Raw genomic sequence first — 25706 nt, forward strand, 5'->3', positions numbered from 1 at the left:
TAAAACCATACTTTTACTGATCAAATTAGAACTTCTAAGACCTTGCTTCCTCTCCCTCGTTTTCTTTCCCTGAGTGCTTCCCCTGTGCCAGGCACAGACAGCAGGGTACCCGAGAGAACCGTCTGCCACACGGAGCTTACAGCCTTGGGGGGGGCTGCGGTCTGCGCAGGAAGGTGGCGGGGCATGTCAGAGTAGGAGGCGAGCAGGGGGCAATGAGGCCAGAAGGACTCGCCGTGGAGAGTCACATGCAAAGCCGGGGGTAGGCAGTGGGGGGACAGTGCAGGCAGAAAAGACTGTGTGCGCCAAGCCTCCAGGGTGGGAGTGCACTGGGCATGGGTGATGAGTGGGGCCAAGGGGCATGAGGAAGGCCAGATGGGGTTGGGAGTGCTGGAGAAGTGGGCAGCGCCAGTCGGAAGGCCTGGCAGGGCATCAGAGACGAGCTCTGAAGGGCTTGGAGCAGAGGATGGATCTTCTACAAAGCAGACCACGCTTGTTGTGTGCAGAAAGTGGATCACTGCAGGGCAGAGTTGAACGAGGGAAATAGCAGCCTATCGGTGGGGTTCAAGTGAGAGATGTGCTGGTCCTGACTGAGGGCTAAGCAATGGAGGTCACGAGAAAGGATGTATTCACAATGTAATCAAGAATCAGTCTTGACGGGAAGCCAGGGCAACGGGGCTGAAGCCATGTTTATGCGGCACCTCCATGTGCCAGGGGCAGTTTCCCCACAAGTAACCATCTCCTTTGTATTCCCGGTTCCTGTGCACCCACCACGTAGCGTCATACCAGGCCAGGCGCACCTACTTGCGTAGGCTCCTTTAAAGAATATTATCAAGCCCTCCATGATTTCAATGCTATCATGGTCTATTCAAACAACAATGCTATTTATAAGCAATTTTGGGGAGAGCCTAAGCTCTTCCTTTAATTTTGGACATTTTAAGTGTGAACACGTTTGCAGGACATCTTATTTATTTAGACCTTACTTTGTTCCAGAAAGGATTTAAAGAGAGATTACACGAATAGACACCAGGTAAAAGAGAAAATAAATATATATGGGAAATAAAACTAGGTAAGATCAGAGGAGGCTAGGAACTAAGTTAATACAAAACACACGTGCTGTAAGGTTCTTAACTTTCCTAGAAGCAGTCACAAATGCTTCCTAACGGCGGAACCAAAAAAACCACCATCAGTTTACTCATCTCAGGGTCCAAAATGCAAAAACTGTCCCACTCCTCATAACCCCCAGCCTTTCTCTAAAATGCACACAAGAGAAAAGGTCTTTGTGGTACCCAGGAGAGAGGACTCTGGGAAACAAACAGGCTCTTCAGCTGCATCCCTTCAGTAAATACAAAAAAATCCATTTCCCAGAGTTGTTTCTCAAAACCTTCTCCAACGAGGGCTCCTCGCATCAAGACAGTAGTTCAAACAGGAAACCACTGAAAGGAGTCACAAGTGTGGGGGGCCGCCCTCATCCAGTGACAGACCTGGAAACGTCAGGAGGGATGTCAGAACAGGAAATCCTCCATGTCGTGTTTCCCAGGCCAACCTTGCAGGTCAACCTCTCAATGGCAGAAAAGGCAGAAAGGGAGGACGGTGTGCATAGCAGTTTCCTAGGGCTAGCATAAATTACCACAGACTGAGTGGCCTAAAATAACAGACGTCGACCCTCTTACCATTTTAGAGGCTGAAAGCCTGAAATCAAGTGCCAGCAGGGTCCTGCTCCCTCTGCAGGTTCTAGGGGAGGCTCTAGGGGAGAATCCTTCATTGCCTCTCCTAGCTTCTGGTGAGTCCTGGCAGTCCCTGGCATTCTCTGACCTGGGTCACTTAATCCACTCCTGGTCTCTACCTTCACAGTGTGTCTCTGCCTTCACGTGGCCTTATAAGAAAACCAGTCGCTGGACTTAGGAACTGCCCCAATCCACTATGACTTCATCCCAACTTCCATCTTAATTATATCTACAAAGACCCTATTTTCAAATAAGGTCACATTCACAGATTTGAGGGTTAGGACTTAGACCTACCTTTTTGGGGGACACAATCAAATCATTACAGCATATGGAGGTTTTTATGGGTCAGGTCTGAGAAGTGGCACACATTACTTCTGCTCACAACTCCCCCTCCCCACCCCCACTAACACTCCACCATGCAGCCACACCTAACTGCACAGAAGGCTGGCAAGGTAGTGCCTCATGGCCCCCATGCAGGTGGGGGGGGACGGGGTAAGAGGACAGGTGTTTAGGGAGCAGCTAGCCAGTTGTTCCAGAAGTAGGGTGAGTGAAGTGGGGAAGTAAACTGTATTCCAAGGAAGGGGCAAGGACAGAGTCAAGGCCATGGGGAGGGCAGAAGTGGAGCCTTGGGTCTGGGTCGGGAAAGATGGGACCAAGAACACCAGTGGAAGCTGCCAGTGTATTCCTGAAGCTGGCCGCCACAGGCAAACTTCTGTGAAATGGCAAATGCTGAAAGAAAAGAGAGCGGGGGTGTGTCTGGCTCTCTAAGACCATTGTCGGGTTTCTTTGAGGCCTGTCCTGGGACATACTTCATTGGCACAGCTCATCACATGTTCTCATGTGCCCACAGTGCATATGCTATGCACAGTTACGCTGGGAAATTCACGAGTGCTGCCTCTCCTTCAAGCAGCACTGGACATTCCCCACATCACAGGCCTGAGAGTTCTTCCAGATATGCTGGGTCAGGACCCCTGGGTGGTACAGTGGGGTAAGCCTCTGACTCTTGGTTTTGGCTCCAGTCAGGAGATTGGTCCCCGCGTCAGGCTCTGAGCTCAGCATGGAGTCTGCTTGAGACGCTGTCTCTCTGCCATGCACCCCTGCCCTGCTCTCTCGCACGTGAGCTCTCTCATAAATATATTTAAAAGAGAGAGAGAGAGAGAGAGAGAGAGAGAGAGGCATGTTGGGGCAACCATAAGAGTGCCTGCTGGCAACGCAGTGAAACAGTGTTTAATGCCTCGGTATCCCGTAATTTAGTATTTGCACCAGAAAGTACAGCGGCCTGCAACAGGACAGTGTCTAGCTCATTCTGATGTGGCCTCATCACCCCCAAAATGTTCTGACCTTCAAATCTATACTGTTTGGAAACAAGGAGGTTTTCTAGAAGAGCCCGAGGTCAGGAAAAGCTAAAACGTGTGCGCGTGGCTGTTCTTACATGCGAATACCACCGGAGCCTTTGGAGCTGCTGAACCGCAGCGGCCGCAGGGGACAGACAAGGCCCCACATGGATCCCGGTGAGCCTCATTCCTCATGCAGAGGGCAAAGGGTACAGCTGCGCGGTCACCAAGAAAACCAGTCTCAGGGCCTAGACAGACTTGTTTGAGAGACTGCTCATCATCGGAATCATTAAGTATCCCTTCCGGAACACGACACGAAGACTGGCTTGCTAGGCCCTGTTCTCTGACATTTACTCGATGCCTTCTGTAGGCACAAGCACGATGTGAGAACACAGTGCGGAAAGCCCAGCACCGTACAGTGGTTTTTAAGAAGTTCATAGAACACCCTAAGGGACTGAGATGGAGGTTAACGATCATTATTATCACTATAGTAATAAAAACATTTATTGAACAATTACTCCAGGCCAGGAGCTGCACTTAGCATTTTGTATGCTTATAATCCTTCTACCAGCCTTATTACAGATAAGGTATCTGTCTCACTATCCCCATTTCACTGATAAAGAAATGAAGGCACAGAGAGGTTGCACACTTTAAGGTCACACAGCACTCGAGGAGGCGCAGCCAGGACCAGAGAACCCAGAGAAGTTTTCTCCAAAATCTGGGTTATTCACTACTCTGTAACCTGCCCTATCACAAGTATTCTCCTCTGTTTTCTATACTGAGACTTGGCTATGCAATTTCACTTAAATGAAGGGTCTAAAAAGTGAACAGTCTAGCCATTTTTTAAAAGACCAATCAACATTGAGAACTGGGGCAGCCTGTTTGGAAGAGCGACCCTCTGTCCTCGGAATACTGGTGGCTATTACGGTTATGACCTGACAGCTCAGATTTACAAAAAGCATGACTGAGGGTGTATGTGTGTCGGGGGGAATTATACATAAACTTTGACCCAAAAAAGAACCAAGTCGTGGTGGGGTGGGGGTAGGTGGGGTGGGGGTAGGTAGAGGGGGTGGGCGTGGTGGTAAGTAGCGAGAAATCAGTGTGAAAGTCAATTGCATGAATCCAGTTTTGGCAGGCAGGTCTGATGGCACATGGCAGGGAACAAGTCCCCACTCTGCAGCTGGGAAAGGCTATACCGTCTGGCCTGCCACTGGAAGAGAAAAGCAGGGATCCAAAAGCTGGGTGGTCAAGCACAGCCCAACACAAAGGGTCAGGCGGGCTCTGGGCCCAGCAGCATGATTGAGGGCTTCTCGCGCTGCTTAGCTCCCTGGGAAGCATGACCTTGACTTCACAGCTAAGTCTTGCAAGGAAAAAAAATAAAAAAGACTTGTTTGTTTGCTGAATGCGTAAAAGCCTGGAGGCTTTTTAAAGGGCTTTGCTGAAAAAAAGAACTTTTCTATGTTACTTAGAGACAACCATTGCTTGCCAAAACACTAGGTTAAAAAAGAATCACAAAGCTTGAGAGCTGGAAAGACGAGGAGAGGCTGCCCAGCGTGCCTCCAATGCACGGAAAGTATGACTATAAACAATATGGAGACAACCCCCCCAGCCCCGGCGCAGATGGACTGAGAGAGTGTGCTGACTTGAATTCGGCATGTAGTCCAGATCCAGTCTGGTAAGAATAGTTTCAGAGTCCAGAGCTAACATCTGGCAGCAGTATTGGGTAAGAGGAGTTGGACTCCATACTACAGTCCCCAAACAGCTCAGGAATGCAATTTAAAAAGTTCATAGCACATGCTTTTACTTCAGTCCCAGAGATAATGTACCCTTTCATACACAAGTTATCTGTACCATAATGCAAAATTTATTTTACCTTGCATCCTATTTTTTAAAAAAGATTTTATTTATTTATTTATTTATTTGAGAGAGAGAGAGAGACAGAGACAGTGAGAGAGAGCATGAGAGAGGAGAAGGTCAGGGGAGAAGCAGACTCCCCGCGGAGCTGGGAGCCCGATGTGGGCCTGGATCCCGGGACTCTGGAATCAAGACCTGAGTTGAAGGCAGTTGCTTAATCAAATGAGCTACCCAGGCGCCTCTTTGCATCATATTTCTATGATAATCTAAGACATACTAAAGTGACAAAACTCTATTTACGGTGTTAGTAGTGACAGCAGTAATCATATTATATTGATAATCAATATTAATATTAATGACATATATTAAATGCTTTCCATATGGCAGAAAGAATTTGAATTCTTCAAATGCATTCAATCAGCAGGTAAGAATGGTTTTACAATCTATGCGTTACTTCTTGATTCTCCTGACGGCCAGTCTCCCTGCACTGAAATGCAAACTCCAAGAGGACAGGAGGTTTTGTTTCCATTATTAACTCTAAGTGTCTAGTTCTTACAACAGTGGCTGGCACACAGCAGATATTTGCTGAATTGCATTAACTCATTTAACCTTCACAGTGACTCTATGATACAGGGACTGTTGAAGTTCCCACTTTACAGATGAAGGAAGCGGACATAGAGCAGATGACTAGCTTGCTCAAGGTCACACAGTCAGTGACAAGCTGGAGTTCAAACCAGACCTCCTGGCTTGAAACTCTGCAGTTTTAACCAATACCAAGCACTTCTGACTCTAAATTTTAACACAGATTAATAGCTAACATGTACTCAGTGCTTTCTATGTGCCGGCCACGGAGGATAAATGCCTAATGTGTATGCTCTCATTTAATACCCACCTGGGGGATTTTTTTAAAAAATTAAAAATTGTCGGGCTTCTCTCAAGCTTACTGAACCAGCACTGTTGAAAGTGGGGGTGGAAGTCTTCACTCTGAAAGCACTCCGAGTGATTCTCATGAAACCGCTCTGGGAACCACTGGAGAAACCCAGATCCCCTTTTTTACTGATAGGGAAATTGAAGCCCAGAGTAAGTGGCTTTCCCAAGTTCCCACTGATAGCCAGGGGTAGAGCCGAAACTAGAACCCGGAATCCCTTCCTTTTCCTCCTTTTCCAAGATTTCTGCTGGGCGTGCACTCAGTATCATCTGCGGTCTCTAGCACGGAGTAATCTTTCTGCCCTACTATCCCCGACCACCACTGACTGCTGAGCCACCACCTGCCCTAGGGCATTATGAAGACTATTTCATCTTCTCCTTGGTTGATATTTTTGTAACATTACTGAGACACAAAAGCCTAAGTACAGAATCCCAAAGCACCGAGGAAACAAAGGTTCCGGAGTGCGGATATAGGACATTGCCCTTGGCTGGCTTGAGGAGCCGGCAGCAGAAGGCACACTGGGCTGGGAGCCTAGAGACCCGGAGGTAAACTCCAAACTTGTCCTGAACTGTGACAGGGTCCAAAATTCACATCCCCCATGGAGCCTCAGTTCCCTGCTTTGCAAACAAACAGAGTCAAAAGGATCTTATTAATGCATCTCAGAGATGACATCCATAGCTCTGAAATTTGGTGACCACTCCATAACACCCAGCCAGAGGCTGACCTGACCCACTCAGCTGAGACCCTGCTCCATTTTCCTTACCAGCTTAGTTGCCAAGAGATGGACAAGATGCCTGGAGAAGCTTTTCGTTGCCACCTCTATCAGCTCTAGGGAGCCTCGGCCCCCTGAGAACCTGTAACAGTGGGGTTACCCCAGATCTGAGCCTCCTGGGAAGCCATGACCTAGGCTCTTCCCAACTATCCAGTGCTAGCCTTCCTGCCCTCAGAGGCCCAGATTCACTGATTCTAGCACTAAGTCTACCACTGAATGTTAAGGCTGAGCACATCTCAAAGCTTAACTCCTTTCTTACTCTGAACTAGCAGCTCCCAGGTTAGCAGCCGCCTGAGCACTGGGCATCACCTCTCCCTTAGTATTACATTCTGCTCTCCAGCTGAGGAGTGGGCTCTCTTTTATCTTCTCGTCTGAAATTCCATCCCCTGCCTTGGTGCCCACTAATGCGACTATAACCACTACCATTGTGGGTAGGACACCCGCCGCTGTCATTGCTGCCACCACCGGCACCCCGGCCACTGCCTGCCTCCAGGCTGGTGGAGCCAGTGAAACTGCCTGGGGTGGGTTTCATGTGTCTACCTTCCATCCTCTCCACACCTCCGGGTTCCCTCGGACTCATCCCTCTGGTACCTTCCCAAGGAGGAGTGGTTTCCCAGACCCCCTCACAGAAGGTTGCAGTGCATCAGAGAGCTACAGGAGAAGCTGGCCCCACTTCCTCCTGGGGGAGGAGAAGAATTTCTTCTTAGGTCATGACTTGGTATGGTTTTGATTCAAGTCAGCTTCACACCTCAGGTTGGGGGCCCTGATGTTGGTTGGACTCAAGCATTTGTGTGTCTTAACAACCGAAGATTTATTAAGATTATTTTTTTAAAAAAGAACATGAAATAAAAAATTAGATATAAATCCCAGATAACATTTTCAGACAGTGGCTAAGGGAGACCCACAGCTGAAGTGCAGGTGCAATTATCCGAGGGGAGGACGATTCGGGACTCAGGACAGGGCAGTGGTTAAGCACACGTGCTTGGGACTCATGGGCCAGAGTTCGAGTCTAGCTGCACACTACACAGTATGACTCTGGGCAAGGTACAGGAGCTCTCTAAGACGTGGTGTGCTCATCTACGTGATGGTTAATGAGTAATGGCCTCCTTCACGGAACTGTTGACCTGAATCGGCATGCCATTTAAAAATCTCTACAACATAACTATGAGAATTTAAACCTCATCTCAAAAGAACAGGACATGTTTTGCTAAAACGTCAGGATAGTCACACCCTACCCTGGTTAGTGTCCCCTTTCTTCCTTAGCATGAAATGAGTATCGTTTTCTGTGATGAACTTTCTAAAGACAAATATATTCAGTATGCTATTTACTTGCAGGCTTATTCATTATTCAAATACGCTCTCAAAGATGAAAGTGGATCACGGTGAGACAGCTAGTTCTTTGCTATCTGACAATTTAAGTTGAACTTCCTGCATCTCTTCTAAAACTAACAGTGACAAAATTAAAGTAACAAAAGAGATCACTGGTATTTGTGCTTTAAAGATAATGACATCCAAGTTGTAGCTTCCTCAGCTCAATGGGGGAAAATGTATCAAAAACAAAGACAGCATCACTAATTGCACTTAACATGAATTCCCTTCTCATGCCCAGTGCTGGCTGAAACTGCCAAACGTTTATCAAAGTAGTTTCCCTTGGTTCCGGGAAAACAACTTAGACTACATGTCCCAGAAGCCTTGTTTTCTTGGATGGCCATACACCTGACTTGTAGCACCTGACTTCTGCATGTAGAAAGCATGCAGATATGACAGGCGCCTCTTCTGAGCCAGGGCCATAAAAACCCCCCTTGACTGTTCCCCCTCCACACTCTTGACCCTTTCCAGCTCACTGGATGTTGATGCACCCTCAGAGATGAAGTGTTAAAGATGACAGAGCCTCCTTCGTCCCAGGTCCCTGGACGCCTACAGGAGACAAAAAAGTCACTGCTTCTCTAGACAGTGAATTTGTGGGTCTACTGTTTCCACACTTAGCCTACCCAAAGGACAGGAGGAAACCTCTGTACCTTTCCTCATACAAATCATGAGATCATTAATCTCTTATAAGAAGGAAAACTGAGGGGCACCTGGGTGGCTCAGTTGGCTAGGCATCGGACTCCTGATTTTGGCTCGGATCATGATCTCAGGGTTGTGAGATCAAGCTCTGCATTGGGGTCTGCACTGGGTGTGGAGCTTGCTTAAGATTCTCTCTCTTGGGCACCTGAGCCTGGGTGGCTCAGTTTTTGAGCTTCTGCCTTTGGCTTAGGTCATGATCCCAGGGTCCTGGGACTGAGCCCTGCATCAGGCTCCCTGATCAGCAGGAAGCCTGCTTCTCCCTCTTCCACTCCCCCACTTGTGTTCCCTCTGTCACTGTGTCTCTCTCTGCCAAATAAAAACAAAACAAAACAAAACAAAACAAAAAAGATTATCTCCCTTTTCCTTTGCCCCTCTCTCTTTCTCTTAAAAAAAAAAAAAAAAAAAAGGAAAATGGAAACATCACAATATTATAGATTCCCCTAAAGCCATTGAAGCATAATGGGGACCCTGAAAAAAACAAATTACTTAGTACAATGTTCTTACTAGGTGATTATACAATTGATGCACAAATATTTTCCTTAAGGACGAACCCAGTCTTCTCCACAGCAGCCCCCCACATCTGTATACAGCTCTCACTGAGTCTGTACCCAGTACGATGACAATAAAGCAGCTAACTACTGCTGAGCAGTTACGTAGACCTGGCTCCAGTCCGAGAGCCTGTGTGCATTTGCTCATCTAATCCTCCCTTCACATCTCCATTCACAGGCAGCAAAACTGAGGCATCAGAAGCATGAGATTGGCCCAAGGTCACATACAAGCAAAAGTGGCAGAGCCAAGATTGAACTCAGCCAGTCTGAGCCCCTGTTCCTAACCACAGCCCTATCCTCCTGCAGTTGTCACCTCTGTCCCCAGTTCACGGAGAACAACCCTTACAAGTCTCCCCCATAACTCACAAACACCCAAAGATCTCTTGCACCAACACAAATTATCTTTCCATGTGACTAAAAAACTCTGGTTTGTCTCAGTTTTTCTCCTCCCTTCAAACATGGCTCGGAAACCCTTCACCACTCTGGCCTCTCGGTGGAATGTTCCTGCTCATTCACGCACATGTTGAATTGTGTCACCTAGAGACAGACTTCACATGTAAAATAAGATTAACAGTAGTTCTTCCCCAAAAGAGCTGGTATGAGGATTAATCAATTATTTGTGTAAAGCCCTAGAAACTAGAAAGAGTGCTTGAGACAAAATAAGCCAACAAAAACCACTAGGCATTGTTTGCCTTATACCCCCAATGCTTCACCCAAAGATTACATCAGATTCTGGTGTCTACATCGCACTGCTGACCAGATTGAATTTACTGTTCACTTAAATCCATTTTTTAAAAATGTGAGCCACTGATAAGCTTCTGCTAGTTTTTTTCTCTTCCAATAAGTATGATACTCTACCTTCACTATTGTTAAACTTTACCTGATTAGGGTTAGCCCACTTTCCCAGGTACTAAAGGTCTTTTTGTATCTTGCTACCTTATCTTACCTGACTTCACATGATCGGCAAATTAGATGACTGGACTCTAAAAACCTTGGTGATGGCTTAAGTGGTCCAAAGATAGAACCTTGGGATTCTCACTTGGACGCTCCCTCATGACACCGACCCACGGTTTCACCTTCAGCAGCCAGGGATGAAGTTACTACCTTGACCACAACCTTTTCATGCCAGTATTTCTAAGACCAATATTCCATTACTACAAATACCACGAGACTTCCCAGGCCAGCCCCTTCTTGGGCTGGGAGTACAGGAAAGTTGCTCAAAGCAGGACTTGGGTGGGATGATGGAATCACAGCCAGAAGGACACTCTTCCGGGCGCCCAACCATGAGAGACCAGAGTCCACACAGGCGCAGGCCTGACCCGTCTCAGAGAAGGGAATCCTAGTCTGGTACAGGATGGGATGGGGGCTTCACAACTACCCAACAGGCAGTGGGAGATTCTGAGCTAAGGAACTGGATCATGCAAGAGATCCTTCCTCTAACTCGCACCTCTCCAGGAAAAGGACCTATGCTCCAGAGTAGTGGGCTGGCACAGGACCTGGCAGCCAGCTGACAGAGGAGCAGCGTCAGGGACAACAGGGGCAACGTCACCATAGACAAGCCCCTGAGTGTGGTATCTGGCTGCAGTGGGGATGGTAGGAGGGATGCCGGAGGCCTTTGCAATTTGGCACTTTAGCCTCAGGCCAGGAAGACCTGGAAGGGTTAAACCCTGGGTAACACAGTGGCTCCTTCCCGGCTCTCTCACATGCCCAGGGGTAGACTTCAGAGCAGGGATTCTGAAATATTGCAGAATCACCTGGAGGGCTCGAGAAAACAGTTTGCTGGGCCCCATCCAGTGGGGCTCTGATTTAGTATGCCTGGGGCAGAACCCTAGGATTTACTTTTCTAATAAGTGTGCACCAAATGCTGCTGGTTTGGCCACACTTTGAGAACCACTGAGTAAGAGCAAGGGGTGTCAGAGACAGGTTCAAAAATATCCAAGAGGAGGAGACACAAAGGAAATCCAGAGAGAGAAGGGTCTCTTAGGTGCCCTCTGTACAGGCAGTGAGTGGCTTGATAGGAAAAGTAAAGACTGCTTTGAGCCATCAGAGTCTCTGTACTTGTGAATATCTCATAGTAGTATTTTCTTTCTGCTATTCCCTACTACAGGTTATGGGTAGAGCTAAGGAATTATGTAAGTATATGCTACAAAATGGGGATGATGCAGGAAAAAGACGCAGCAATTCAGCTTTCATAGTACAGAACGTTGGTTAGTGTTCATTTCTCTACATACTGTTTCTCAGACACCTGTGAACAGTGAGAGGCGTGGGGAAGTTGTTAATGGAAATGTTGTTAATGGAAGAAGATCAAACCTATTTCTGAACTCAGAGGAAGGCCATTGTCAAAGTAGCAGCCCAGTGGTAGGTATGGACAGATGAACCACTTATTAATAAGTAGTTTCAGGAAGGTTCCGTACTGGGCATTTATGTCCATGGAGATAAAAAGGAGTGAATAGTTCTTTACCCTCCCTTGGAATGGAGGAAGTTACATCATGTTTCACTGTCTTACCACCAGTAAAGGGAAGAAGGCTAAGAAATGAATCATCACAGAGGTATGACTGTTTTTTTTGTTTTTTTTGAAACAGAGAGAGAGAGAGAGAGATCACAAGTATGCAGAGAGGCAGAGGCAGGCATAGAGGAGAAAGCAGGCTCCCCGCTGAGCAGAGAGCCTGGTGCGGGCCTCGATCCCAGGACCCTGAGATCATGACCTGAGCCGAAGGCAGAGGCTTAACCCACTGAGCCACCCAGGCGCCCGGTATGACTAGTTTTGAATTTAGAAATAGAAGTCTGGTTTAATACACAACTCCCATCCCCAAGAAAATTCAGACTTGCCAGAAGAATTCACCTCTGAATGGATACGGAAAGTTGTAAGTTCCATGGTGGGTAATTCTGGACATTTGAAAATGAGGGAACGAGAAAGGAAAGAAAATCACCCTGGCTGGACTTAACTGGCTTCATTTTAAGGACAATTAGTGGATTGCTTATTTACTTCTGCAGACAAAGCTATACCATGAACACATGTGACCTTCCTGATCTTTTCCTAGGAGGACCTACAACATGAGAAATGGGGGGTCTGAATTCATGGCAGTTATCTTTTATAAGGTAGAGTCAGCCAGGCAATCCAGGAAATGCTTATTTCCAATAGAGGATCACCAAAATGAAAATACAAAATTTACAGCGGTCTCATAGAACTTTAGGGCCTTTGGAAGTGGGTAGCAGCCCTCATTTTGAGAAAATATTCCTTATATCATGATGAATGAATTGGACCACCCAAAGCTTATCTGCCTCAGTATAGCAATGCATGTAAAACAGCTTTTAAATACAGTCATCCCCTCAATGACACCCCATAAACCACTTCAGGTAGAATCAAAGATGCCATGGATCATAAGGTATGTCACCATTTTACATACAAATAGCAAAGAAGGGGCGCCTGGGTGGCTCAGTGGGTTATGCCGCTGCCTTCGGCTCAGGTCATGATCTCAGGGTCCTGGGATCGAGTCCCGCATCGGGCTCTCTGCTCAGCAGGGAGCCTGCTTCCCTCTCTCTCTGCCTGCCTCTCCATCTACTTGTGATCTCTGTCAAATAAATAAATAAAATCTTTAAAAAAACAAACAAACAAAAAAAAACAAATAGCAAAGAAAAAAATGTTAATTAGAAACTCTCGATTTTAGAGATGTTAAAATGTGAATAGTGACAAAAAAACCTTGTGGGTCTTAGCATGGATGGGAAACCCCAGGGCAGAGTACATTAATGAAGAATGTGGTGCTCTGACTTCCAGGCTTGGGCTGGATGGCAGCCAGGCTCCTTGGGAGCTGTGGGACTGTGGGCAGATCACCTCACTTCGCTGTGCTTCTGTATCCTTATCTGATATTGACAAGGCCTACTCTCACTAAACAGATGAGAGAAATAGGATTGTGACGTTACAGTATTCGACATGTGCCTAGCACTCATTAGGTGTCTGATTGTTTCTGTTACTATAATCTGGCAGGTGGAGTCATCAAGTTAACAAATCTTAAATGGTTTTCTTTAATCTGAATGAGTTCACCTAGTCTCAGCTGCCAAACTTTTAGACACTGTTTGAAATAAGTGGAAATGGCTTTGCTTTCTTAGTGCCTTAGTGCTCTAGAAATACAATGAAATCGTCCTCTATAATGGAGTCAAAGCATCTTCTCAAATCAAAGAATCACTCAGAGCACCCTAAGGAGCCAATGACTCAAACACAATGGGTGAAAGTTTGCATATTGCTTTGCATGACATTTGCATGCTACCAGGTCTTTCTTCGCTTGAGGGGAAAACCTGCCCACCATCTGCTTCTTTCCTAGTCCCTTACGATCCCCTAGGTGTTCAGTTGGCCGCCTTTGCCTAGGTAAAATAAAGCAACTGTCATGCATCAGGTAGTTCCTGTGTGCTCTTCTCTGGCTGGTTAGCTCAGCAGAGGAGCGAAGGGCAAGTCTGTCCCAGACGGTGCCCTGGTCACCTGGCACCCCTGTGGAGCGCCCCACACCGAGGGCAATCACTGACTCAGAAACCACTAAGCCACCAACAACATGAGGCAGTCCCTCAGTACAACCCCACCCCACATGTGCCCGACAGTGAATCAGAGTGTTCACAACTCCCTACAGAGCTCAGCAAATAATTCCTGACCACCAGTAGCTTCTGAATCAATCCAGAGAGAACCTTCTCTTCTCTTGAGTGTGAATAATTATGGGGTAGTGAACCTACGATGATGATTTGCTTTCACTATCAAAGCTGTCAAGATTTAAAGTAAACATACAGCAGCCAATATCTGGCAATAAAGAAGAAAAAAACAGCACCTAATTAATCAGGGACCTGTTGCTAGAAACTTCTGTCAGATTTCTGCAACAAAGACATCCAGATGGCCAACAGACACATGAAAAAGTGCTCCACATCACTCAGCAAATCAAAACCACAGTTAGATACCACTTCATACCAGTAAGAAGGGCTAAAATTAACAAGTCAGGAAATGACAGATGTTGGTGAGGATGTGGAGAAAGGGGAACCCTCCTACACTGTTGGTGGGAATGCAAGCTGGTGCAGTCACTCTGGAAAACAGCATGGAGGTTCCTCAAAAAGTTGAAAATAGAGCTACCCTACGACCCAGCAACTGCACTACTGGGTATTTACCCCAAAGATACAAAAGTACTGATCTGAAGGGGCAGATGCACCCGAATGTTTATAGCAGCAATGTCCACAATAGCCAAACTATGGAAAGAACCTAGATGTCCAACAACAGATGAATGGATAAAGAAGAGGTGGTATATATATATACAATGGAATACTATGCAGCCATCAAAAAACATGAAATCTTGCCATTTGCAACGACATGGGTGGAACTAGAGGGTATTATGCTGAGCGAAATAAGCTAATCAGAGAAAGACAATTATAATATGATCTCTCTGATATGAGGAGTTTGAGAGGCAAGGCAGGGGGTTTGGGGGGTAGGGAGGGAAAAAAATGAAACAAGATGGGATTGGGAGGGAGATAAGCCATAAGAGACTCTTAATCTCACAAATGAACTGAGGGTTGCTGGGGGGTGGGGGGTAGGGAGAGGGTGGCTGAATGATGGACATTAGGGAGGGTATGTGCTATGGTGAGTGCTGTGAAATGTGTAAGCCTGATGATTCACAGATCTGTACCCCTAGGGCAAATAATACATTATATGTTAATAAAAATAATTCAAAAAAGAAAGAAACTTCTGTCAGCTCTAATCATCTGTTTAAATTCAGCCCTCAGATTCGTGACTACTTGCCCATAGGGAAAATGGACTTATATTTAGGTAAGTCTCACCAGAGTTCACATAGTTGCTGTTTCTTGGGAATAACTGAGTATTTTTGTAAACTCGAATAGTTATAATGTTAGTACATAAACTAGGCAGTTAGAACATAAACTAGTTAGTACATAAACTAGTACATAAACTGCTTAAGATGAAACTGAGTATCTGTGGCTCACACAAGAGCTGGAAACAGCACCCTAATGAGTAAGTGCCCTGTAAGTTATCCTTTAGACTGTGCATACAAATAACAACTCCAACTGCTCTTAGGTTTCTATATGACTTAAGACCCACACATGAACAGCAAACCCAACCAATCACCCATAAAACCCCAAATTCATGTCTGGATACTGGAGCTGGAACACTACACATGTAATTAACTTATTGGGTTTTTAAAGATACTTTTTTATCATAGGATAATTTGTGTGTCTGTGTGCACTTTATAGCTTTAATAAGGATAAAAGTACCTATTAGGCATTTCAAATTATTGTGAACTTGTAAAATATCCTACTTGTATAAATATTTAGGAAAATGGGAACCTGTGTTATACTAATATTTCAAAAACAACTCTAAGAAAGATAAAAATTATCTCCCCAAATCCACAAGTATAGTATCACTTTACTTGCTCAAAATATCACTCCTCATGGGATAACCTATAGGATGCCAGAAACTTTAGGAATTATCTTGTCTACCACCACTATTTTTATAGATGAGGAGAGTTCCTGATCTGGTCTGGAAATTGGCACCTTTTTTTTTTTTTTTTTTTTTAGATTTTTATTTATTTATTTGTCAGATCACAAGTAGGCAGAGAGGCAGGCAGAGAGAGAGGAGGAAGCAGGCTCCCCGCTGAGCAGAGAGCCCGATGTGGGACTCGATCCCAGGACCCTGAGATCATGACCTGAGCCGAAGGCAGAGGCTTTAACCCACTGAGCCACCCAGGCGCCCTGGAAATTGGCACTTTAAAAACAAAAGTGGGTAGGTAGGGGGACAAGGGGAGAAGAGGGGCCCAGAAGATGGATACTTGAAAGTGGCAGGTCCTGGACAGGGCACTAGAGATTTTGGGAAGCGGGATCGAGGCTGTGGCTGGTAAGTGGCTCTGTTAAGAGCTTGGAGCTTGGAAGAAAACTATGTTCAAAATGAAGATAATCCAACATGGAGATACTCTGGGCCCAGAAGCTAGATTACTGTCTGAGTTGGAGACCATCTGGTGAGAGGTGCTTCCCTGGAATGAGAGGTGGGCCTGTCCATAGGGAGCAAGGCATTCTGTCACCCCCCTACTCACTGGAAGGGCTAGAAAGGCAGTCATTTCCAAGGGCGTGGAGCTAAATGTAAAGACAAAGGACTATGAGCATCAACAGCTCAGTCACTGATTCGGTCTCCCTCCACACAGAAGGGCATCACTGCCTGAGCTGCTCATCCATCTCCAAATAAACACAAGATCTGGAACACAACAATAGGCCCAGAGGCCAGCTCCTCAGTACCTGTCTTAAGACAGGGTGGAAGGCTGAGGCTTGTTTTTTATTTTTTGTTTTTTTTAAAGATTTTATTTATTTATTTGACAGAGACCACAAGTAGGCAGAGAGGCAGGCAGAGAGAAAAGAAGGGAAGTAAGCTCCCTGCTGAGCAGAGAGCCTGATGAGGGCCTCGGTCCCAGGACCCTGGGATCATGACCTGAGCCGAAGGCAGAGGCTTTAACCCACTGAGCCACTTAGGCGCCCCGAGGCTTGCTATTGTTGAGAAGCTCAAACCCTGGGATGGAGAAGGAAAGGAGAAGCAGCAGCCGTGCTGATTACCCTCCACTTGCCCCTACCCCAGAGAGGCCATCTTGGTCAGTGTGCGTGCCCTGCGGGGCTGACCTCGAGGCCCACTTCTCTCTGGCCTACTTGTCACCTGGCTCCCAGCTAGGCTTGCCCAATGGCGAGCTGGCAAGAGATGGGGGTTGGGGGTGGTAATGGAAAGAGAAAGTCCAAGTGTTTCTTCCATTTTCCCCTGTAGCTCCTGCCCAGGGAGTTCTTTCTCCTCCCGACTCTCCTGGGTTCTGCTGTAGTAAATCCTCCCCGGGCCCTGCAGGCCTCAGGTGGTAAACGTCTTCTGAGTGGGTTTCCTTTCGCTCCTTCACTCAGCTGACCCACCTGAGCAGGAGTCTGTCTTCGGCCAGGAATCTGTCATGACACCAAGAAGTAGAAGCCATGGGGTACACCTGGTATCCTACGGACACTTCCATTTACCCAGCACAACATTATGTTGAAATGGAGACACAGAGTTTAGTGGAGATCCACATACACAGTAAAAATAAACAGACCTTCAAAACCCATCAATTATCAAACCCCAAATACTGCTGCCTTAGAAGTTCGCTCTCCCTGACTCTCTGGACTCTTCAGTGGGAAGAGCAAGAAAGGATGTTTAAGTAGAGGGAATAAAAACTCCCACAGGCTTTGTAAATGGGAGTAAAAGTAAGGTAAATTCCTCTGCGGTCTGAGGGAGTCCCTCTTCAGCTGCGACCTGATGCAAACAGGGAAGCAGGGGGAGTGGGGTCAGACCTGGAGCAGGGCCAGGGCAAGCAGGGATGCTGGAAGAGGCATGTGACCTGAAGGGAGGGGATGGAGGAATGAGCGCATCCTAGGACCACAGACTGTGCAGGGACATCACTGGTTCCCTAAGGACATCTTGCGGAGTCCAGTACTCCGACTGCTTTCTAAACAAAGAGTCGGTCTTTAGCAAGAAGCCAACATATGCTGTGACTAAAGGGGCAGAGAAGTACGTCATACATATCAGAACACTTTTCACAAAGTCTATAATTTTAAAATCCCCTGCGCCGAAAGTGAGGACACCTCAGTTATTTAAAATAAAAGCCAAGTTTATCTTATGCCTGGTAATGCTGGATTGAGTAGGGGTTAACCATAAACTCGTGGCCAAAATTCCTTTCAGTTGAGCCCAGAAAAGAAGAATACAGCCTCTCAGGGCTTGTGCATAAAAGGAGAAACTCGTGGGCTTCTGGGAGGGGACAGAGCAAAGTCACTGAGCAGAAGCAGAACCAGCTGTGGAGTCCTCCCGGGCCCCTTCCAAACACCCCCTTCATTCAAATCCCTCTCCTCCCTCCTCTCACTCTCACGTTTTATGCTTCTGCTAAGCTTTTCTTGCAAATCAGGTTCTGAAGTCAAAAAACATTTGGATACAACCAAATTTAAATTTAAAGTTTAAATTGGCCACAGGTATACATGCAAACTGCCCTGGTGGGCGAGCAGAAGACAGCCTTCACCTTCTCATACCAGCCCGATGACTCATCTTAACTGCGTTTTATTCAGATGCAGAAGGATCCTCTTTCTCAATATCTAATTGCCCATCATTTAATTCTTTTAAAAAGGACAGAAATTATCGAAGGCGCTGGAAATCAGTAAAAGCCAGACACAGAAACTGCTTACCTGCTGTCGCCAGCGTTTGCCACATACAGCTTTCCCAAAAGGCAAACCACGATGAGCGCCGTGCAGCCCCCAGATATATTATATGAGCTCCTCTCTCGTTCTATCTGAAGGTCCTGGAGAAAGAAAACAAAGTCAGTGTTGGAATGGACAGGAACTCTTATCAAAGACTTTCTGAACCTTACTCCCTCGACACAGCTCTTTGAGTCTGAACGCGCGTCAAAGATGGGACAGGAAAATCTTCCGTACTCTTCTACCACCTGAAGAGCACGTCTCACTGGGGACACAGACACAAAACCGTGGTCTACTAGACCATCTGCAGACCAGAGACAGGAAACAAGGAATGGCAAACAGATCTAATCTGAACAAAAGCAAGAAAAAGAAAACCAACTGTATTCAATAAATGTAACTTGTGGAAAATGTAGTCTTTGTATGGACGGCTGGAGCTGCGACAAGAGAAATATTGGTAAGGTCAAGTACTTGAACCCGAGCAATGTTTTTAACCCCAAAGTCTCCAACAGTTGCTTTTACAGCTAGGTAAGAGAAGTGACTTGAAGGATGGTGTCCTCTACTCAAAGCAGGGAGGAGTCAACCCCCTGTCTTATTAATCAAAGATAGAAGCTCCCAAACTCTGATCTGACTTCACCCTCCCCCAGCCGCTGGTTCACAGCAGGGACACACATTCACAGGAACAGCTAGTATTTCCCGAGCCCGGCTTCTGTGTCAGGCCGGGCGTGAAGCCCCATACATAGAGAATCTCAGTGGATCCTCACAACCGTATTATTATTTTTTTTTTTAAAAAAGGATTTTATTTATTTATTTGACAGACAGAGATCACAAGTAGTCACAGAGGCAGGCGGGGGTGGGGGGGGAGCAGGCTCCCCGCTGAGCAGAGAGCCCAGGACCCTGAGATCATGACCTGAGCTGAAAGAAGAGGCTTAATCCATTGAGCCACCCACGTGCCCCTTCAAAACTGTATTATTAACCTCAATGCTTGGATGCAGAAGGGGGGTAACCTGCCCATATTTACCTGGTTGGAGTTTGGATTTCAATCTTGTTCTCCTCCTCCAAGGCTTATCATTACCCGCCACCTAATGAGGCCTCCCCAAGACAATGAAAAATTGACCAAGACTCCCATGGACAGAGAGATATCATCCAAGACAGAGGTATCTGTGAAATCCCGCCTCACTGACAGAATCACGGTTCCATGACCTGAGAAAAATGTGAGCTGAGCTAGGAAAACAAAATGAATGTTGGCTAAAATAACGCCAGACATTCTCATGGTAGTGGAAGGTTGGGGCAGAGGGAGGGAGGAGGAAACAGATGAGGAAGTCGTGCTCTGGCTGATTCTAGGATGTCCCTGGTAGACAAAGGGGTAGGGCACTTCTCTGGTTCTTAGAAACCCACAGAGTTGCAACTCTGCTGCTTTGACCATCCTCCTCATAGAGAAGGGAGGAGATAATCCGGTAAGCCAGCATTGATCAGCAAATGCTTGGCGCCGGGGGCCAGCGGTGGTAATACACAGTCAGATAAATCGCCAGTGAGAAACTGGAAACAGGAGAAGAGCCAGAGCCGAGGAAACAGATGAAGACCAGCACACTGTTAAAAAAGAGATAAAAAGTACAAAAAAAAAAAAAAAAAAAGAGAGAGAGAGATAAAAAGTACAAAAACAGGATCTGGGAGAAACTAACTTGCTGGGGATCAACTGGGTAAGGGTGGGGGGGAAGGCTGAGGAACCATGGGGGTTGGGGGTAAGAATGTGTGTATGTGGGACATAGTAGTTTAGAAGTGAAGAAAAACTCCAGCTGTAGAGTCAAGCATGAGGACCACTCTTGAAGACTGTGCCAGATTTAAAAAATGTACTCAAGGAGCACCTGGGTGGCTCAGTGGTTAACCTCTGCCTTCGGCTCAGGTCATGATCTCGGAGTCCTGAGATGGAGCCCTGCATCGGGCTCTCTGCTCAGCAGGAGCCTGCTTCCCGCCCCCCACCCCGCCGCCTGATCTTGCGATCTCTATAAAATAAATAAATAAAATCTTAAAAAAAAAAAAAAAAGTACTCAAACCCTGTATCCATTAGTTTCTTAGAGGACTACTGTATTAAACTGGATGTTATGTGTGACAGGCTGAGCGGGCCATTTGGATCCTTCCCGGGGCCAGAAGCTTCATGACTGAGAGCAGAGACCTCTATTGCTTGCTGCTAGACCCTTAACACCTAAACCAGGCCAGGTTAAAAAAAGGGACGCCTGGGTGGCTCAGTTGGTTGGGCAGCTGCCTTCAGCTCAGGTCATGATCCCGGCGTCCTGGGATCGAGTCCCACATCGGGCTCCTTGCTCGGCGGGGAGCCTGCTTCTCCCTCTGCCTCTGCCTGCCATTCTGTCTGCCTGTGTTCGCTCTCTCCCCCTCTCTCTCTGATAAATAAATAAAATCTTAAAAAAAAAAAAAAAAGATGGTTCTTAATCTGTTAAACAGGCAAATGAAGAAATACTTTTGGACATGCCCAGGTTTCTAAATTACATCCTCACCACCTGACCCCTGTTCGTAATTCACAAAGGAAAATCTTACAGTGCAAGCAAATGCTCACTGAGATGATGATTAAGTTGGAACCCATGCCTCACTTCAGATGCAGCCCACTGACAAGAATGAATGAATGGTTACAAGGTCCTGCATGGGACAGCAGGAGCCTGGAGAGCGAGGAGAAGGAGGGGCAAGGATAGCAGCCAAGAAGACCATCAACGGGGAAGTGAAAGGGAAAGAAAATGTCAAGGTGTCTGAAGTTCTGTCTAGCCTCCAAACAATGCGTAAGAACAGAACCAACAACCCAGTTCACAAAGCAGTTGTGGACAGATAATTCCCTTTCTTTTGCATTTAAATAAGTTCTATAAAGTTGATGTTCTGATAGACAATATTTCATCCAATTAATATATAAACTTGTATATCAAGTCCACACTTGATACTACTACTCCATAACTGTTCTTAATATACTGGAAGGAATTTCTGAGGGTAACAGAAAGTGTCCTTTCATATCCAGAATCAACGTTTGTTTGAATACCTAATGCCTGAATGAAAGACTATTTTTATTTAAAAAAAAAAAAAAGAAACACAACAAACCCCATGAGCACCCAACTGCTTGCATACTCTACACGGGCTGGAGTGTGAACAAGCCTCAAAAGACTGACATCCCTGGTGCAATCTGAAAGAAAATGCTATGGTACACAGAGTCTGAGTAAAAGCACCATCCATGGCAAAAATCTCCACTGGGACGCAGACAAGTTCATTCTGCATCACATGTACATTATTTGTCATGGTTAACATTATAAGAAAACCTGATTATAATATTATTTAATCCTTAAGAAAAAAATCAAGGCAAGAATGTACATACGACACTATGATTTTCTCCTACAGCAGAGTTCCTATCTGCCTTCAATCTGGGGGAAAACGCTCCTGTTAGCTTGCCCAATTACTCCCTTGCTATTATATTAATAGTGGGATTCAATTTTTTTTTCTAATTGATTCCATCATTTCTTTCATCTTTTCCTATATTTCAACTACATTCCCTCTGTAGTTTCCCCAGCTTAAGGAGCCCTAAATTTGGCAGCACCATCACTTAAACAGTGGATTAATGTCTAGCTACTTTGTATCCAGGAAACTTTGCTAATATGTTCATGCTTTCATCACCCCCCACCATTTGTGTGGTGAAACACGTGTGTGTGCAGATGCACATGTGTGCGCACACACTTTAATTACATGTATGCTCTCTGGGATTTGAAAGATTCCAGACTTGGTGACTAGGATTTGAAAGATGTGTTTCCATAGACTACATCCCCCTGAAGGATTCACTGACATTAAAATACACTCTTCTATTTCTTCTAAAACTGGGTGTAACTAGAACATATTCTAAAAATAATTGCTTCCCCTCCCCTCCCTACAAGCCAAAATAGCACATTTATTTTTTCCTACACCACCTACTCCTCTTTAAAAGATGTTTCGCAAAATCTTAGTACTGAAAGGAACATTAAAGGACCATCTGCATGGTTCTTTTACTACCAGATCAAACACGATAAATGAAGTCAATAAAGATATTTACTGCTGAATTAGCTACCCATTTTCTTTAAACCCTCAACTTTTCCAATTAGCTTAAGCTACTCACACTTCACATAAAAATATACACACACACACATATAAATGTATAGTTATTATTATATTTTACAAAGCCTCAGTTTTGGGTATATTTTCAAAAAAATCAATGAAATCATTGGAAAACCTGTGCACTGCTTTGTGCTAAATATAGACCAATTTGGAATATTTCCCCATTTTAGTTGTAAACAAACCAGAAGATATAAGTCTAGCATAACTTACCAGCAAAACACAGGCATGTACTATCATTCTTTTTCAAGTATGATCTAAAAGGACCAACTTACACACTCACAATATTCAATTAACAAGATTGTTTTATCTGCTCAGTCAAGAGTCCTACAGACCTCTCAGAGCCACTTTGTATTTAAGCAGGACTGATTTATCCTGTGTTACATCTGTCTAAATACTACATTTAAGCCAGGACTATCTCGAAATCTTAAGAATAGTTCCAATTTCTAAAGACTTTGGATTTTATTTTGCTCCCTTTTGTTTCAAAGAAGGCAATGAAGGAAAATAAGATGTGTGAAATGAGACTAATTCTGCAGGAAAGAACTGCAAGAGAGAAAATGTATTGCTCAGGATGGTTGTAATTTGGTTTGAAAGTCCCAGAGATGACGCAACTCCAGGATCATTCTTTGTTTCCGACCAATTTCAGGTTCCAAAAGGACAGCAATATCAAACAACGGAAGGGAATGAGTGCTGGGTAGTTTCAATAGGACTTGGCAGCTCCCCACAGATGGGTTAAAACACGGTTCTGAGCACATTGCTAATAGTGTCAGTCACAAATAATAAGATTCTGCATGGTTTCAGTATCTGGGTCTGATTTTGGTTTATTCTGAGAACAAGCCAATCTGTCAGCCAGGCAATGGGAAGGAAAAAAACCCACCCCAGGATTGCCTCATGTTGCCACCTGCTGGCTGTTGGTAGAATCACATGCTCATTCCTTCTTGGAGGAATTTCCTGTTCTACCAAAAACAAAGACAAAATAAAATTAGCTTAATTAAACACAGACAGACATGCAGGTCCATAGCTTACCATGAATATGGTAATTCTGGAAAACACTAGGATTTAAAAACTATAAATAAGCTTTGCATTTATCCTCTTTTTCACCGCAGTGTCACCATATGGTTTTTTTGTTTTTGTTTTTGGACCAATAAATCCAAGCTTGGTGCTATTTCCAGTCATTAGCTCAGTAACAGGAAGATGTGTGGTAGTTTTACAAGGGAAAATACTGCCATTTTCTTCCTTTGTAACAAGCAAACTTCTAAAATATTCTTCACTCTGGTGATGAATCCATACCCACACTGAAAAAGGAAATAGGATGGAATTGTGAAATTCCTCGTGCCTGTGTCCAGAACTCAAATCCCATGGGTGGTAGGCTACAAGGCTCATCTGTGCTGACTGTGCTGTGATTCCAAGAAAGCCGGGATCTCCTGCAAAGGCCAGTTGTGGAAGCGACCTCCCTCATGAGTGTGAAATGCTGACAATGAGACCCTATTTGGGGAGGGTGGGCAAGCAAGGAAAAGGCTGACATCAGGATAGAGAAGACAGTTATCATCCGGGCCCAGCAACAGTCTAACCCACAGGTGACAAGACGCAGCCGCCGAAGGAGGCACCATGACAAAGTGCCATGGGGAAGCAGAATGGAGGTCATTTCAGAAGTTCCTGAGATTCTGGTCCTCTTGGAAACTAAGGTTCGACTTCCACAGTGGACACAGGAAGAATGGACAATGCAGCCTTCTCAGTATGAAGTAAGATGCAAGATGAGATGTAATAAAGGGGGCCCAAGGGCAAACGTGCCTCCGAGGGAAAGCACAGGAAGGATCAGAGGCCGGGGGTCAGAGGTCACCTCCACCACAAGCCACACGCTGCGGGCAGGCAACTGGAGGATCAAAGAGGAAAGGAAAAGCAGTGACCTCAAAGCAGCTCACAGTATTTGATGAAACTTCTCTCATCTCCACTGGTTCAAAGCGTTTTCTCCACTGCTGGTAGTCTATATTTTGCGACAAGTACCTACTTTTTCCTGGAAATCAATGTTCCTTCTTCTGGCGTGGTGTTTCTAAGTCTTTTTAACCAATCCTTCCTTTCAGATAGGTATCTGCATTTCACCACCTTGCTTCACGTCAGAATATCAAAATAAATGAATATGCATAAAACGTGTGACTCCAAATGCCCCCGGACATAAAATCTAACCTTTTATTTCCAGACCCCATGGTATCTAGGAGAATGCTAGCTATAAAACAGAGCCTCAATAAATACTAGTGATTAAGGACACTGCAGAGGGACAGCCAAAGACCTATGACTCTACATTGCTAAGCTGCTGTTCATAAAGCAAAAACCCAAGTGAAGGGCGAGCTTTGTCTTTAAAGATACTGTAAGTGACTTCTGAGTCTGAGGAAGGGTAGCTGCAAAGATGTCATCAGTGAGGCAAACTGGAGGCTTAGGAGCTGGGCTTGGGCAATTTTCAGGGATGAAAAGTACGAGAGAAAGTAAAAAAGCCACAAAACTGAAAATAACGGCATCTTATTTAATACTGAGTTTCTCCTACTACAGAGAATCAGAACAGCACAGAACCTGTCTCTCAGGAGTGTCTGAACAGCAATATGTAAAGAACACCTAGAAAGAGGAAAGCTAGAAAGTGGTTGGCTCCTGTGAGGAAAAAATTTAGAAATGCCCAAGAAATTCCAAACGTGCCCCACTCTGAAAGGGCCAAGGAGAAACGAGCAAGACCAGGCCAAAAAGGTAAGGAAATCAGCTGCAAGTTGGGCATTTCAAAAAACCAAAGTTTGCCTTCAAACACTGACTCTCAAAAATATCATACTGCAGAGGGGAGTAAAGAAAGAGTATCTTCTATGAGCCGGCAATGGCCTTTCGGGCCATTAAGTTGAAGGTACGCTGTGTAATTTCTGTGTTATGGGTTGTAAAGCTCACTGCCAGTAACTTAATGTTTAAGTTGGGCACATTTCTGTGACACTGAGTAGGTTTTTCCTGAAGTCCCCCATGAAGCAAAGGAAAAACAACGGCCTCTTTCTATAATAAGACATCATCCAAACAGGGACACTTTTGAGAATAAAAGGGGACAGTATATTAATAATTGCTCTGGGCCAAAAGGCACTGACCAGTTCAGTCCCTAGGAGG

General features: G+C 45.4%; 1 protein-coding gene across 1 annotated transcript in view; it reads right to left on the bottom strand.

The window, feature by feature from the left end:
* Window positions 1-25706, bottom strand: part of PPM1H (protein phosphatase, Mg2+/Mn2+ dependent 1H) — a 257080-nt gene that overhangs the window by 105294 nt on the left and 126080 nt on the right. The window contains exon 4 of the mRNA XM_044228930.1: window positions 18438-18550. Coding sequence (XP_044084865.1) covers window positions 18438-18550 — 113 coding nt within the window. The remainder of the gene's footprint in view (window positions 1-18437; window positions 18551-25706) is intronic.

This window comes from Neovison vison, chromosome 12 (assembly GCF_020171115.1).
Source record: "Neovison vison isolate M4711 chromosome 12, ASM_NN_V1, whole genome shotgun sequence".
NCBI classification, from domain to species: Eukaryota; Metazoa; Chordata; class Mammalia; order Carnivora; family Mustelidae; genus Neogale; species Neogale vison.